The sequence below is a fragment of the Battus philenor genome, unplaced genomic scaffold (assembly GCF_028537555.1).
Source record: "Battus philenor isolate CCGP_79_NKW_IND1 unplaced genomic scaffold, ilBatPhil1.0.hap1 SCAF_22, whole genome shotgun sequence".
NCBI classification, from domain to species: domain Eukaryota; kingdom Metazoa; phylum Arthropoda; class Insecta; order Lepidoptera; family Papilionidae; genus Battus; species Battus philenor.
In genome coordinates, this window is record NW_027181685.1 from 10,692,125 (window position 1) to 10,709,642 (window position 17,518).

Below are 17,518 nucleotides of genomic sequence, written 5' to 3' on the forward strand. Positions count from 1 at the left end.
TAAAAAGTTAAAACACTATTGTTTATTTTGTTCTGATGTAAACGCACTGCGTGTATTCGACAGTCATAGGACGTCGATATATTTTTTCACCCGTAACAACTCTCGTCATTGTTTTGTATAAATCTCTAAGCAAATTCAAGATTTTAAGTTTAATCTTATCTCTAATGTGCATTTGATTGTAAAGTAATCGTATAGATAGAAGAATATCGGCCTCATATCGTATTGTAATGAATGTCAATTCAGTAAAGCGTGACAGTGGACGGGAGAGATAATTTATTGTAATTCGTTCTCCGACAAATGTAATTTGGTGCTCATTATGGAGGATTATAAATTTCTATTTAAAGTTGTATTGGTTGGTAATGCGGGTGTTGGTAAGACATGCTTAGTGCGTCGATTCACTCAAGGCTTGTTTCCTCCTGGACAAGGAGCTACTATAGGAGTGGACTTTATGATTAAAACCGTTGAGGTGGATGGCGAAAAAGTGAAGGTAAACAAGTTTACGCTGTCTTACAAATGTCTTACTCTAATATAATAACAATTATTTTTTTCATCTCGCCATGTAAGATTTAGTAATTCTGGTAAAATGTGATATTTTTTTGTATTTTTTTTTATGATGAAATTATTTGTAATAAAATAAAATAAAATGTCATTACGTTAAGGTTTTGTTTGTTTTAGTTACAAATATGGGATACAGCTGGGCAGGAAAGGTTTCGTTCTATAACTCAAAGCTATTACAGGTCAGCCCACGCTCTTATACTAGTTTATGACATATCTTGCCAACCCACATTTGACTGCTTGCCGGATTGGTTGCGTGAGATTGAGGAGTATGCTAACAATAAGGTGCTAAGGATATTAGTTGGTGAGTTATAACTTCATTTAAAATTCATATTAAATTATTATTGCTAAGTACCTTTGTTATTAACAATCATATAACAAGTTGTTTGTGTATAATAACAAATAAAAAAATAAAGTATAAGTATGTGTGTCTAAAGGAAATTGTGTTTTGTGTGAGACTATGTTTATTGAAGTGCAATAATTGTTAAATAAACAAAAAATATAAGAAAGTATTTCATTATATATGTCCAGGGGCCACACTTTCCCATTTTTGTGCCATTATGTTAAAAAAATATATTGTTATGAAATTAAAACACTGATCAGTAATGTATTAATTCAATATAAATTATTCTTCAGTAAAATTCAAATACAGTTAAAAAATTGTTGTATATTTATACAAACCTTTTAAAATCAAATTTAATTGTGGCAGAAAAATTACAAATATTACAATTAATGCCTCTAATTATCTTGTTCACCCCTACTATATATAATTGTTTGTAATTGGAACTACAAAAGTATTAAAATTATTGCTTCAATTAATCTAGTCCTAAACTGCTTCACAGTTTTTTTTAGTAAATTATGAGAAAACAACAAGTTTTCTGAATTTTGCCACATTCTTGTGACTATCTTTTGAAGCATAACAAATTATTATTTGCTGTTGTAGTGGTAAAAAGAATTTAAATACTAATATACTGAGTCAATTCATTTGGTATGTGTAAAAAATGTGTAAAAAAAAATATATTGTTAGCTATTTATTAACTAGATCTTATTAATTTTTGTCCTATATTTAATATAAATAAAAGATTTGACACAATGACAAGAGTGGTCATTGTGGTGATATTTGGAGGAAGCCCTATGCCTTGCAGTGGGTTATTAGTTGACATTATTGAATAAATGAAGACATGCAACGCTGGCACATTCTATATTGTTTTTAGCCCAATCATTTACCATATAGGCAGAGTTTTAGAATATGTTACCAGTAAATTGAGTATTTATTTATTAGTTCAGTTTTTTTCCATTCCTTTATTCTCTCTCAGTCAAATGCAATCCATTTGATGTTTATATTGATTGTTGTATTTATGTATTAAATATTTTATGCATTATAATGCATTTATTATTAGTATATATGAACAATGGCATGTATACATATGTAAATATATTGAATAGAAAAAGAAATTGCCTTGAGTGATAAGACTGCCCATTGTACATTTTTTTTTCTTTGTTACTATGCAACTATGTTTATTGTTTCTTATAAGTACAAGAAAGAGTTTTAAACTAAATTAAATATTTGTATTATTCCATCAATTGTTGCCTTGTTTTATTCATTTAATTTTGCTGAGAAAGTACAACACATAGTAATTATTACTCCGGGGTAGATTAATAGTCAACTTTCACTTTGCAATTTGACTGTTAACTTTTTACATACTATAATAGTGGACTTAATGATTTATAATCATTCTCTACTAGTAGATCTGGTAAAATATTAGGACATATTATTTTTTTTAAATCAAATCTGTAATACCCTGCCACTAATTGGCAGGGCCCTTTTTTGGTTACATTTATTATCATCTCCACTTTTTAAGTTTTTTCTTACCACCTACTTTTTATTTTATTTTTCGTCTATATGATACCTAATTATTATTTTCCTAGATTGCCTATTGCAAAATGTTATTTCATATTGTTTTTTCACATACTACTTTATTCATTTCCTATTCTAAATAAGGTAATTTTTTTTCTAAGGTAATAAAACTGATAGAGAAGATAGAGAAATACCAAGGCATATAGGTGAGGACTTTGCTCAGAGACATGGAATGTACTTCCTTGAGACCTCTGCCAAGGAGGCAGAGAATGTAGAGCGACTATTCATGGAGATTGCCGTGGAATTGATGGAGGTAAGACAAGTATTACAGATATTCCATTTTCTAAATTGAAAAATGAGGTGTTCTAAATAGTGCTGCCAGGTAAACAGTAGTCTGTCTTTTTGCAGCATTATTTCGAATTTTAACCACTAATGACTATTTGGATATATTATTGAATGTAAATTTGATTTAGGTCCTATGTATAATATAACTTTAAAGATAAAATTCATGTATTCAACATTGGAACTTAACAGTACTCTTATTCCTAATGTCAACATTTTTATAAACTATTTAATGTTTTAACTCTACTCTGTTTCGCAAGGTGTTTTAGCTGTGAATAATAAGCAGGTAGTAACTCCTCAACAACACTTCTTTAAAAAGTCTAGCAATATTGATACTTTTTCTGTTAGATATAGCCCAAATGAAAACAAAACAATTAAGGGACATCATTGTCAAGGATTCTTTTCATTTAAATATTCATTTGTTATCATGCCTTTTTTGTCAATTTATTATTAATGTGATGAATTTAATTAATAGTAGTTTGATAATATTTTGCGGAATTGAAATTTTAAATGACGTACATTTACATAAAATTTATGACAAAGATTTATTAACAATACACATGATGTAAACAGGTTAATGGAAGCTTTAAAAAATGAATCTTGGGAATGATTGTAATTATTAGAATTGGAAAATTTTTGCGAAAGCGATATGATGTCTCCTTTTCACAGATCAGGATTCGTTTAGTGCCCTCATTGTAAAGTGATTTAAGTTGAAGGATAACATTATAGGGGAGGTCAATTCATTTCTGATTTCTAATCAATTGCGTTCTTCTGACTTTCTTACTTCTCTGTTGAGGATACAAAGTGGATGACAGTATGAATAACAATGAATAAATAGACCCATTGATTGAAAAATACTGCACTAATTTATTTCCATGAATTCAGAGGTAGTTAGAAGGTTCCTCTATTGCAGAGTTTCCAAATGTGGGCCCCACGCCCCACGCCCCGCAAAAATGAACTCGACACAAGTTTAACTATTTCGGTTTATTATTGAAAATAAATGTGTTACATATGGGGCCCTGAGAATTTTTAGATAGGGCATAGTATCACAAAAGGTTGAGAAACACTGACTTGGCACTGAGAGGGCCGAACCACGGCTGAATCACTTTCTTTTATCCCATTATAAGGCATTATAGTAGAGGCATTGTCCGCAATGAACATGTTTACTTCAAGGTAATCTATTTGCCCAACACGCGATTCGAATTAATGCTCGTGAATTTTTTCTACGTAGCACTTACATGTTTGGCTTCCCCCGTACTATGATTTGAAAAGTAAATAAACCTATTTGTTTTAGTTTGTTTATAAACAAATTTTTAATTAAAAACTTTTATAATTTAAAAAAGTGGGTAATATACGTGCTAAAAACGAATGAAACATTGTAATATACAGGTTGAAAAATCAATTGTTTAAAAAATAATGACGTAATGATAATTTAGAAAGAAATAACGTGTTCAAAATTTAGATAACTACATATCAAAATGAATTATTGTTTACTATCTGTCTCTGTCTCCCGATTCGAATCCAAAAGACGTAACCCCGTAACCTTATGTGAAAACTTTAATATACCTCCGTTCAACTTACCGGACCTTCTCAAGAAAAAATCTAAAGCAGAATCTTTTGATGAGTTGGCCCGGCACATTGTCATTTAACGGTCTGTAGCGCTTGGGTAGCGACTTTAAATAAAATATTGTATCAACTAATGTATAATTGAGTAAAACTTCCAAATTGTATTGTTAATATGTATACATTTTAGCTGTATTTACCCATAAGAGAAAACTGTGTAAGAAAAAATGTAAATAATTATAAATCGCTGTTGTGCCTCGCAGCTGGGAGAAGAAAGATCCGTGTCAAATAGCGGCAACCCTCTCCCAACTGTCTGCGTTTAGTAAAAGTGAAAAAAGAATATTGTAAAAAAACACAAGCGATACAAATTAGAATTAATAAAAAAAAGCTTTAATAGCCGTAGTTTTTAGGTAATTTTATTACGGGGTCCTTAACTGTCTCATAAAAAAAGTTTTGAGTGATCTTATGATTAAAATATCTGCGAGATAATAATGTTAAGTGTGTGTTTACAGCAAGCGAAATGCAAGGAGCTGCCCAAATACGACGGCAGCTTGGGTCCGATAAATGGAAAAACGACCTCGGTTGGCGACAGCTCATGTTGCCTTCGCTCTTAAAACGAATTTATCTTGTACAATAGCTTTTTTTATAAAGAGACTTCATGATACAAAAATTGTTAGGTAGTTTTAATATTCCAAAAAATGAAACATAAAAGCGTTATGAGTAGAGATCTTTTGATGTGTATTCACCTAATTTTTATTATGGTTAATAAATTATGGAGGCGGCTTCAAGATACCAATAGGCAATTTACAAATGAACGAGGGTAATGTCGAATTATAATACAAAATAGCAAATGCTGTTTGTCGTCTCACTGGTTCATTCGCATTCCGTTATTTTCTACACAAGAGTGGTTTCCATAAAAAGCCAACGCGTTAACTTTGGGCAAATATACATATGATAATCCGATTTTTATTGTGAAATGATTCTAGTTTGAATTAGGAACTATGTTAATTTGATTCTTGTTACGCTAGGATTGCCGGAAAGCCAGTGGAATTATGTGATTCTGAGAGTCTCTTTATAAAAATTGCTATTTATTACGTAGTTTTGATGTAATGTCATTCCATTCGCTTTGAGTGCAATGGAGCTATTTTACAATGTCATTAATATTCCTTAAAAGTGAAGATAGCGAAAGATTTTTTTTATTTTTATTTTTTATTATTCGTAAACGTATCGATTTTTATTCGCGATTACTTTTATTTTTTATTCAGAATTTGCGTATTTATAAATGTATTTGTGTATTAAAATACGAAGGCTTATACCATCTATATTTACCGGGAATTATTTTTTTAGAAACTAACCAACAGTTGTTGCGTATAATGAATAATTGTAGCATAATTAATGAATCCTTATTTCTTGTAATTACGATTCCAAGCGCACGATACGCCAATTAAGAAGCACTCGTTTTTTTAAATTAATGTTCTGCTTAAAAATGTTACGTTTTTTTTTTAAATTCTGTTTGAAAAATTATGTTAAATTAATATAGTGAACACGTTTGTTTAAAATATTTTTTATAATAAACAATATAGATCTCTGAGGACATTGCGGCGAAGTTTTTCAGATGGACTTACTGTTTCCTCGGAAACAAATATACATAAATACCATCTGACTAACGAAAATTAGCACATTTCTGAAATTTGTTTCCGAAGCAGTATTGGTAATTTAAAATTTGCTTAGGTAGTGAGAGAAGTCTAGTCGGACAAAGTGTTACGCGGGTCGTCAGCCCCGAGAACCGTAATCGGCTCCTCTCCTTACAACACGATATACCCGGAACACCCTAGAGAAGTTACTTCTCTAATTGGACATTTTCAAAATTAATAACGCTAGGACAAATTAATTAACAGCTCAAGCTGATGATAGTTAATTTATTTGTTTATATTTAACCATATCATCATATAAACCCATATTAATCGTCTAAAATACATGCTATTTCATGTCTTTCTTTTTTTTTAAAGCATGACAGCAAACGTCAAATAGAAACTGACATAACAATGTCGCTATTTGAAAATTAGTCTATTTATAATATAACTGAAACACAAAATACAACGTTTGTTTAAAAACAAGTACTATAAAAAGTATTTATTTTTATGTTCACGACTTTAATTTTGATATACATTAGCATTAATTTTATGATATAAAAATGATCTCACGACACATTTATCAATTTGATTAGTGTTGTTTTTCATGTTTACGACATTGTAACATAGCTCTTAGGTTAATCAAACCGCTGTAGCATTTTACTTTTAAATATTCTTGTTAAAAATCTTAAGTAGTTTTGATATTAGTTGCGTCTTAATAATGTGTAGATTGGTAGTTTACTAATATTGATCTTTGAGTCGACGCGCATGTTTTTCCTTAAAATTATTTCGATATAATGTCTATATTGTAAAAATACGAGTACAATGTGCAGCTGATATCGACTAAGCGTTTTGGCTGGGATGATCTCACACTCTGGGACTTAATGCTCAGAGTCGTTCAAGAGAGCTGTTCTCGAAATTTCTCCACGCAATCGAATCAGATATGAGAACGAAAGTAACCGACATAATCCAGTAAATTGGCAAGTTGGAGTAGCAGTGTTCAGGTTACATAGCGCGTGGATGGAATGGCCGCCGGGGCTTTAAGGTTCAAGAGTGGAGACCACGGACTAAGCGCAGCCTAGGACGTTCACCCACGAGGTGTACAGACGACTTTGTTAAGATTGCCGGAAGACGCTGGTCCTTCTGGAAATTTCTGGAAGAGACTTATGTCCAGCACCGGACGTCTGATGGCTGAAATGATGATGATTGGCTACAGGCAGAGAACGGATATTTGGATAAATATTTATATTAAATTTGTGTTGGCTAAGAAACTATGATAGTTTCAATGTTTTTCAAATTCAATGGAATTTATTCGATTATATATAAAAGCTTATTCCATAAGCCAACAATTTATTAGGTAAATATGCATCCAAAAATCTGATCTCTGGTTATCAGTGATGGTGAACCAAGCATGTCAGAGCTGACTAGAGCTCGTTGAATTGAAACGACGCAGTTTTAAAGAATCTTTTTTTTTATATTTTTTCCTATATCTGTCAGAGTGGGTCATGAATAAATATCATTACTTACGTAAATAATTATTGATAATTTAGTTTCTGAAACAAGTCATGTACAAATGCAATAATATTGCGTAAAAAATATAAACTTTGAAAATATTTAAATAAATTGGTTTTCTATTTTAATACATTCCTGGCTTTGAGCGTATACGACCCACGCTGCACTTTCCGTTCAGGCCATTTGCAGTTCTCATTGAAAAATAAAGGATTCTTAAACAAATGAATTGTAGGGTCGAATATATAAATACCTTCACGTATGCGCGTACGTAATGCGTATTAAATTTTATAACTTTTTCCCTCTATTTATAGCTTTGCAGTATTGAAAAAGTGTGAAGCATACGTCTTAAACGACTTTTTTAATTTTTAATGTGTAGGTTGTATACTCCCCACGCGGCCTAAATGAACAAAAATTGCCGTGGCACGGAACGTGTTAAATGTATCTCGTTGATTTCATAATTATTATTCGTATTTTAAATACCATTTAACGGTTACTTAAACGTCAAAAATATCTATATTTTTTTTAAAAAATAATTTTTCATGGCTCGAAAAAATGTTTCGATTTTTAAAAATTTTGACATTTCGCGCTCAAAAGGTTCGCCATCGCTGTAACAGACTCTATTTTTACACGATACAGTAATTATAAAGAAAAATATGTGTAAATACAAAATCTCATTATGAATTAGAGAATTATTTATATTTTAATGGGACGTGGCGGAATCAAGATTTTTTTTCTTGGTCGTTTTTCGTCTCAATTTTTTTTTTCGTATAGATTATTTTTATTTTCGTGAATTGTTTTTAAGGGTAATGTTAAATGTTGTATTTATTGTACATGTGCTGTTTAATTCGTTCATCACAATTATATTGTTCACTTGTCAGGTTGTATATTTGATATTACGTCATTATTAGATACGTGCAATGCAATTAATGCTTTTAAATTGTTGCCTTAATTTACTTTGATGGTTGTTCGTCTGTTATTGTTCTCGTTGGTGTCTATTTGACATATCCAATAATTACAAGATGTGAAGCAAATACTAACATAGCAATAGTTTAGATTGTAACAATTTTTTTTTAATTTTAATACAAAACAATAATTTAATCATATATTTATTGTGAGATTTTTGATTTTTTTTTATGTTAAAGTAAGAAGCATGAGACAGTTGATGAACAATTATGTTAGATTTACCATAAATCAAGGTCAGGCAAAATTTGGGACTGCATGGGTTAAAATATTTCTTTTAGTTGGACGTAATAATAATTTTCTGTACTTGATTTGACGTAATGAGCTATTTTTTTATCTAAAAATTGGGAATATATAGTATGTCTGTCTTTTATGGAACCTCAAAACCCTCACTCAATAACATAAGAAAACGAATTTTTTTTTGTCTTTATTGTGTTAGATCAGCAAGAACACCACAGGGTGAATAAAATTACATTGAATGGTAATAATTTTTTTTAATTTTAAATACGTGACAGATTTTCTTGCCTTGACGTTGGTTAATGGGACACCTGTACACAGAGATCGGATAAGCAGATTCATGATTAGAGTTGCGATAAGTAATTATGGAGGCGGCTTCTTTCATATTGATCATTTGGAAAAAATAGAATACAAGTTTGGCGTTTTCTATGAAAGCCTTATACAGTTATTAGACGTTGGAAATATTTTAAACCACAAAAAATATATGTAAAGTCGTAAAACACAGAAATTATATGAAGATAATGAAACGTGTCGTTAACACAATATTTCAGTTGCAGTTTATTCGGTACAAAAAGATACCACCTAACTGTAATCAATGCTATAATTTAAACATTTAAAGTGCTTGCCATATAAACCAACTCAACTACAATGTATTTGGATATCCAATCTCTGGTAATTGACATAAAATTTGTTAATATTATAGTTAATAGATCTACACGAAGTTAATTTAAATGTATTTAATTGCGCGTTAATCGTTGGCATGAGCATGTATGTCGGGATACTTGCCTCTTAATTTTCCTTTTACTCGTTTTTTTTCGTTGTTTGGTCTGTAATTGAGAATTTTGTAATATCAACCCAGTCCTTACCAGCGCTGAAGTTAGCGAGCAACCTTGTTATGTGCGCTTATGTGTAGATCCCTGTTTTATCCTAACTTCTATTTTTAATTAATATACAAGTAAAATATTTAAATATATAACATAAATGAGAAAATTAGAACATCGGCTTACCGCCATGCAATGTGCTCACTTTATTTTATATATTTACTGTTTAATTTTGTTATATACGACGTTAGTTACTACTAGGTTATTCAGTTGTGATTAAATAAAAAAAAAGAAATTAAATCATACCGTCTGCGCCACTTGGTACCGAAGTGCAACTTGGTAGTAGATAAAATTTTATCAATTGTTGTTTAAAAAAGACAAAATCAAAACTGAGCTTCTTAATGTATGCCTGGAATTTTTTTTATCTAATAGACAGAAAAAACTTTCAAAAACCTCGAGTAACTGATGGCGACTGGAAGTCCAGGGCCAATGCTGCGGTCATTATTCATAGGTTTTTGTATTTAGTTTATTTTTTGTATATGTACCTTCCTGCACACTTCGGCGCACATGCCCGGTTCAGAGGCGTCACTTCGGCGGAACGGACTGCGGTAAGGAAAGGGTTAACATTGATTATAGAAAGTAAATTTTCACCAAAGAAACTGAATTATTGTAATACTCGCAATAAATAAACGAACACTTTGGATAAAACTTTTGTTTTATTTACATTGGTATCAATTTTTAATTTAATGTTAAGCAGGCCACTACGTGAACAGAAAACTTAATTAAGTTAGCAAAAGTTGCTGTGCAAGACTTGGGATGGCCTAGGCCTTGCAGGAGGCATGATGATGACTAAGCAGGCTTCGGGAAAGTAAATAATTTATTCGTGAGTATAAGAGACGCGGCAAGGGTTACGTCACCCGTTAGGTCAGAGTTCCCCAACTTTTTTTTGTGTCGTAGACCCCTTGCCATGTTTTTCCGTGTTGGGTAGACCCCCTACTTACCTGATATTGATTTCCTCTAAATTTCTAACTGTAGTGAAGTTTTGTGTTAAAAACTTAAAGTAAAAACACATGTTAATTTATATATTTATTAATTAAATTTAAATTAAAACTACTCAAAATAAAATTTTGTATCTGTTATGTAAAATATACGTAACATTAAATAAACATAAAATAACACAAACAATAAGTTAATATTTTCTGTGAGAAGGATGAACCTGATGTTTTAATAATAAATTATCAACATTTGGCGTCAATCTTGTAAGGGTTAATCTTAAATCTCCTCGGCTAACGATGTCCAGTCTGTGGACCCCCATTTTCATTTCATGGACCCCTAAATTTTTTTTCGTTGACGTAGACCCCTTGCAGGTTGTCATAGATCCCTAGGGGTCGATATAGACCACTTTGCTGGACCGACGCTACCGTTAAACGTGGTAAGTCACTGGATGCATCGCTACGCCTGTCATCGTGACGATCTTTGAAGAACACCTATGTCTTGCACTGGACGTCCAGTTGGTGACGATGATGAATAAAAATGTTAATTGAATTGTCAGCCTTGTCCACAGTACAAAAACGTGTAGGTCAGTACATGATATGCATAGCTCTACCGGTCGAGAAAGGCCATGTACCACTGGTTGGGATTTTTCTGCGCTGATCTACAGGCGTGGTCATCATAGATTGTTACCATAAAAAGATTATATTTGTATACTGTCTATCTACATAAAGGAAATTGAAAGATTAAGAGAAAGGCGCGGTTCGCCGAGGGAAAGGCGTACACGGCGTCGTTAAGTTTTGCCGTCAAATTCAAGGTCCTATAGTGATGCATAGCACACTGATAGCCATGCCAACTACAACTATATGTGTATACGCTCATAAAATAAAGTTCCACCAGATATCTTTTTAAGTTCACGGACCCTTCCGTTCCGATGAAGCTGTAAAAGCCCACGGGCTAACAGCATCAAGTTCAACCGAAACCAAGTAATAACAGATATGTATGAACTTCCTTTTCTCAGCTATGTATGTTAAAATAATAGTAAATCATTAAATAAATCTTATTAAAGTATTAAATTGTTTTTATTTGGTCGATATATGTGAAACTTTGTTAACTCATTTATATGTTTGATATTATTTCATTTAAAAGAGCAACTGTTGAGTTTCTGGCCGGTTCTCAGTTCAGCGATCCGAACCAGCGGTAGCGTCTACTTATAATGTTAAAATAATGGACGATTCAAAAGCGCATTTAAATATATTTTTTTTAATTTACACACCGCATCCGTCAATTGTCACGGCGAAAAAACGTATGTGTAATATAGGTATTGTGGTGTTTTGTAGACTTTGTAGACTGTTACAGTTTTATTATATTTTAAGGGACAACAAGCAAAAGTTATATCTGTTAACGACAGAGGTTTACATCTTTATTTAAATTAGGTAATACAAGGCAAGTAAGTACAGTAGGACACTGGTTGGAAAACGTCTTAATGTGCTACATATACGCCACGCGACTGTGAGAACCTTTCAGTCATTAAAATTCTGCAATACAAGAATTTCGGAATAGCATTTTATATGGAACAGCCAAACAGTTTAATTTATACAGCAGACTTTCATTTCAATGAGAATAAATAACTTCTCTACTACTAACTCTATCTCTACCTTAAGCAGAATATTATTATTTTAATATTATTGTATAATAAAGAAATCAAGCATACGTAAGAGCAATGTACCAAGTCCACTTCATTTTTATCTTTTTTTTTGTAAAATAAATCGATATTCTGCGAATTATAAATCGATCTAACAAATATTGTATTTTTTTAAATGACAACGCTCGCAGTAACATCTTTAGTTAGGAATATACAGTTAACAGTAAGTTAAAAAACTTGAATGTGAATGCACATTGTCTTGGGAATTAAAAACTTGTTTATAAAACGGTAGCTTCTTTTATTTGGTCATGAAATTAAACTGGTTTGAGAAACAGCTGCAAATAATATTGTAATGTTAATGAAGAATAAATGTCCCTAGTATCAACATTTTTTGATTTAAATATTAAGAAAAAATCATTAAAGTGAATAAAAAACATAAAAAGTTGTTATACATAATTTAAAAAACAAATAAATTCGCCTGCTTTCAAACATTTGTAAAATTTATTTTTACATGCATTTGTTTTTTTTAACCCTCAAGTATCATTTTTATTAAATTGTATTGTTTTTTAATTTGTTTAAAATTATTTATTTAATAATAATAAATATTATTAGCCTAATTTCTATTACACAATCGTTAGGTGTCCTAAAAAAACAATGTTAATGCTTAACCTTTTTGGTCAAATTTTTTTCGGTATGAATCACTGTGACGTTTATATTTCCCGCCAAAAAGAAATAGGTGTTAGCAATGTTTTGTTCCATGGTTTTGAACCTTAACTTTTTATAGAGAGTGTAAAGAGCGATATTGAACAAATGAGTGTTGTGTCATTTGATCTTAAAAGATAAGTGTAATACAAAATATTTTCATTTTAATGCCACAAACACACAGTTTTTCGAGATTTGGTGGAAATGCGTTGAAATTTCTTAGCGTTATAGTTAAAAAGCTCGGGCGGTGGACAGGTGATCTTGTTAACCTTGGTCGTCGTAACATTGTGGATGTAGGCTGCTTTCGACCGGTCCATAGGCCCATGTCCAGCTGTGGACGTCTTACGGGCTAAAATTGCGATGACGTTCCGGGTAGTCGAGTACTTATCTTAGACAAGCTTGAATTTCTATAACTGGTACAATTTGTTGGCGACAGCATCAACTTTTAGCGAGTTGCTTTATCTAGCGGTACAAACAACCAAAGTGAACTGTTTTTTTTTTTTAATTTGTGCCTTAGTTCGTAGCTGCAATTTAAAAAAAACGTTTCGTTGCGAACTAAGTAGTAGTGATCATTCGTAAAAATCTGTATTGCATGGCCTGTAGTCTTCTAAGGGTAAGCAGTGAAGTATCATGATGATGTAGACCATGATAATAACTGTATGGGATATCGTCTACTGCTTTGGTGCAATGAAATGAGGAAAGTATATTGACTTGTATACTGTTACATAAATCCACAATAAAATTGAACAGCTCTATATTTCTAATACAAGTAGTGCGCATGAGGGAGTGACGTCAGGAACGTTTAGTTACGTGTTCGGGAACGTTGTATGTTAAGTGGCCGGGAGAGTCCTCACTACTGGTTCTAACACTCGCCCTAGTGATACTCCGGGTTGAACAGGGTGCGAATGTGATAAATAATTATAGTCAGCGCCAACAATTATAAAAAAAAAATTGAAAATGCGTTTACATATTGTTTATACTTTTATGTTAATTGGGCCACTAATTATTAATTTTTTCATTAATACAAGTTATAAATATAACAAGAATATAACTAACTGTTCGTTTTTAGATTAATTAAAATATTTAGTGCATTAGTCATTGTTTTCGTATTACAGTTTACGGCGTTAATTTTTGGTTCTATGACATTCATAATAAGTTTTAATCGCAAATTGAATTAAAATATTGTATTGAATTGTTAGGCAAAAAGGTATAACAACATAAGAGCAAGAGATAACATAGGCTCCTCTTTAACGACATTTCGCACTCGTTTAAACGCATTTAACACTTATTACTAGCTAATGATATATTGGTATTAACTCTATTGAGCGAACACAATATAAATCGTCTCGTTTCAAGTGTCAAGCAAGTTAAAATTTTAAAAGTACAGATAACAATAATCTTTAATGTTTAAAAATATGAATGAAAAGACTATTTTTATTGTTTATATTAATCAAACAAAATACATACAGTAATATCGATATTACTTTGACAGCAACAATCTGATTCGAGTATACATCGTTGAGTGACACATCACCTATGTTTTTTATCGATCGACACTAAATGCCGCTTCAATTGAAATGGCCGACGTTTAGGGGGAGTGTCAAGCGGAAATATAATTTCTAGTAGATATTTACTCGACTCTGTAAGTAAAAATTATTGAAAAGTACGACTACCACTACCGGTATAGTTATTGTGAATTAAAACTATTAATTTTATTGGGGCAGTATCATGTGTAGAAAAGTTTTATACATTTCCGCTGTCGGTCGTCTATAAGTGTTCAAAACAAAGTGTTTTATTTTTTTAGTGTACCTCTGGATAAATTTTATTTAATTTCTATTACGATAATTGTCTTATACAACTTTGTTTTAAATTTCATAACCGAAATGATATAGCAATATTTTTTTTTTCATTTATTCATTAACATTTTTCCTGTGTTTATGTATCTGCGTAATATATTCATGAAATGTTACAATTCTGCCGCCCAATGAATTAACCCATTTTAATTTGTAAGTATGAAAGAAATATCTGAATTAATTACCTTTATAATTTCAGAATATCTTGGACCTAGCGAAGGCTGACATTCCAAAGTAAAGACTGATAATTTTTATATAAAGTGGCTGAAGATGGCCTGGCGTTTTAAGGCATCTAAGTATAAGAATGCGGCACCAATTGTGCCTAAGCCAGAAGCATGCATTCGGGATATTTGTGTGGGATCATATCAGACATATGGGAACAATATATGTGCGTCCGCAGCCTTTATGGCATTCAATTGGGAACATGTGGGTTCTAGTATGGCTGTTCTGCCTTTGGATGACTGTGGCAGGAAGAGTAAGACAATGCCTCTGTTACATGCACACTCAGATACAATAACAGATATGGAATTTTCTCCATTCCATGATGGACTTCTATTGACAGGATCACAGGACTCATTGGTGAGGAATTTGTTTTATTTTCATTTAGAAATGTAAGCAATGTCCCACTTGTTTCATGAAGCATAGAATGTTAACTGCGTTTCTAATGATATTTAGTTCAGACATTTTGATATAACTTTTTTTTAATTATAATTAATGTAGTGGCCAGTTAGAGATGTTTTAGAAAGTATTAATAATTCTTGCACTAGATTGTAACAAATAAGTATTAATTTTTTTCACTATTATCTTTGTAAATGATTGTGATAATAAAGTTACTTGTCTAAACCAATTGTAAAATAATTTCTGACAGAATTATGATTAGAAATTAATTATTTAAATCAAAATATTATAAAATGATAAGGCTCCTTTAAATAATATTATTATATTACTAATACATCAAGATTTATTTTTTCCTATCATCAAAACTTAAATATACAGTTGCAATATGGGAAATTATTGTAATATGGGAAAAATCACTCAAATTTATTTATGTTATGAAATTTGGAGGTGGATACAATGAGTTACTAATAGATAAATAAATAAAACTGAACTACTTTCTACATCATCATATGCATATGTTGGATGTTTGTCATCTCTTCAATGACCTCATGATGATCATCATCATTTCACCTATAAGACATCCACTGCGACATATAGGTCACCCTGATAGATTTCCAATAGGACCTGCTGGAAGCATCCTGCATACACCATCTTCTGACAATCTTTAAAAAGGGAATCAGTCAATGGAAACCCTGTGATTAGCTGGCCAGTCCATGGTCTTCACATAAGAACCTTAAGTTTCAAGTGGCTGTCTGTTCTGTACTCCATGTAGCATGTCCATGAGACTGCTAAGTGTGGATAATTATTGGTCAAACTCATCTTTTGTTGTCATGGAATTTTTGTAATCCAAAAGTCCTTTCCATAATATTCCAACCCTTTAACTCTAGCGATATATGAATCCAAATATGTAAGTTGTGGTGATATCACCTTGTCAATCTATAAACTTGATTAAATAATTGTAAACAATATTTTAGTTAGTTGTATATGTAAAATGTTTCAAAAATTAACAAGAAGCAACTTGAATTCCTTTAATAGTCATTTTAGACTCAGGTTTATGGAGCATATTAGATTTGATAAACTTGTTATTGATATTATTTGTCAGAAATATAAAGCACATGGAAACATATTAGTTATTACTATGTCAGTGAGTGATGAGTTTTTTTTAATGATGGCTAAAGTAAAGATTTTAAAATAGATATTTTATACATTTACAATGCTCACAAACTATTCATTCCATGTTTATCTAGTCGACTAATGAACTTTAAAATTGATAAAAAAATCATTTCCTCTTTGTGATAGTTAAATGTTCAGAGTAAACAGATCATTTCAGTATGTTAGTTGACTGTTTTTATATTTATTCTAGACATTATCATGTAGTACTACTATAAATATATATAGTATTCCTATAAATCAATATCAAATCAACAACAGGAGATGGGCTTGTTCATTATCATTAACATTTCAACTGTAATATGTCTACTGCTGATCATAGGTCTCGCCCACGATCTACTGTCTTCCATTAGCCTTATTAGGTTGTTTATCCACTTTATGGTTGGACATCATACCCTTGCCTGTCTGTTGTCTCCTCTCAAAAACCTTATGACTCTTCAACCCACAGCCACTTCTAGTTGCCAATCCGCTGGGCTATTTGACAATAAATTTATTCTATTGATAAGATGAGACAGGTTATTCCATCAAAATAATAAAATTCTACACAATATATATATATATATTGCTAACATTGCAGAGAAAATTATGTGATTATTTTGTAATATGTGATTACTTTGACAATAAGTGCTATTTTTTTTAAATTCTAGCCAATATGAAGTTTTGTCTATTTCTTAGAAAATTTAATTCACACTGACCAGTTGGGGGCTACTTTCTAAACAATTTTTAATTAAATACTATTTGATAGGTGCATGATAAGGCTTGTGGATAAAGATAATTCTCGGCATAGTAATGTGGACAGAGTACAATTTTCATCATATTAAAAGCCAACCCAACTCCTACAAAATCACGGTAGAACTTTGATGTCATCAGCACCGAGGGGCTCTGTAGGATACTATATATACACTGGAGTACTATGTAAGCAGTTTCCACCTTATGTCCTGCACAGAAGACTGACTGTAACACTGAAAGTAAACAGATGTTTGTTGAGAAGACTGTGACCAGTAAAAATCCCTGCCGCCAGACACAGTCTGGGTCGTAACAAGCCGGGAGTCGGAGTCACA

At 31.5% G+C, this 17,518-nt stretch overlaps 2 protein-coding genes across 2 annotated transcripts in view; both read left to right on the forward strand.

The window, feature by feature from the left end:
* The first annotated feature begins 77 nt into the window (after positions 1 to 77).
* Positions 78 to 6,705, forward strand: Rab30 (RAS oncogene family member Rab30). Its single transcript, XM_068766946.1, has 4 exons — positions 78 to 487; positions 676 to 859; positions 2,575 to 2,726; positions 4,831 to 6,705. Exons 1-4 carry the CDS (start codon positions 317 to 319, stop codon positions 4,930 to 4,932), a joined length of 609 nt encoding a protein of 202 aa, XP_068623047.1. The 5' UTR covers positions 78 to 316; the 3' UTR covers positions 4,933 to 6,705.
* A 7,677-nt stretch (positions 6,706 to 14,382) lies between these two features.
* pod1 (coronin pod1) overlaps positions 14,383 to 17,518 on the forward strand; it is a 32,417-nt gene continuing 29,281 nt past the window's right edge. Inside the window, exons 1-2 of the mRNA XM_068767098.1 lie at positions 14,383 to 14,458; positions 14,869 to 15,248. Coding sequence (XP_068623199.1) covers positions 14,940 to 15,248 — 309 coding nt within the window. The 5' untranslated portion in view covers positions 14,383 to 14,458; positions 14,869 to 14,939. The remainder of the gene's footprint in view (positions 14,459 to 14,868; positions 15,249 to 17,518) is intronic.

Coding starts and splice junctions, on each gene's coding strand:
- Rab30 (XM_068766946.1), top strand. CDS start 317: ATGGAGGATTATAAATTTCTATTTAAAGTTGTATTGGTTGGTAATGCG. Junction 860..2,574: donor GGTGCTAAGGATATTAGTTG/GTGAGTTATAAC, acceptor TTTTTTTCTAAG/GTAATAAAACTGATAGAGAA. Junction 2,727..4,830: donor TTGCCGTGGAATTGATGGAG/GTAAGACAAGTA, acceptor GTGTGTTTACAG/CAAGCGAAATGCAAGGAGCT.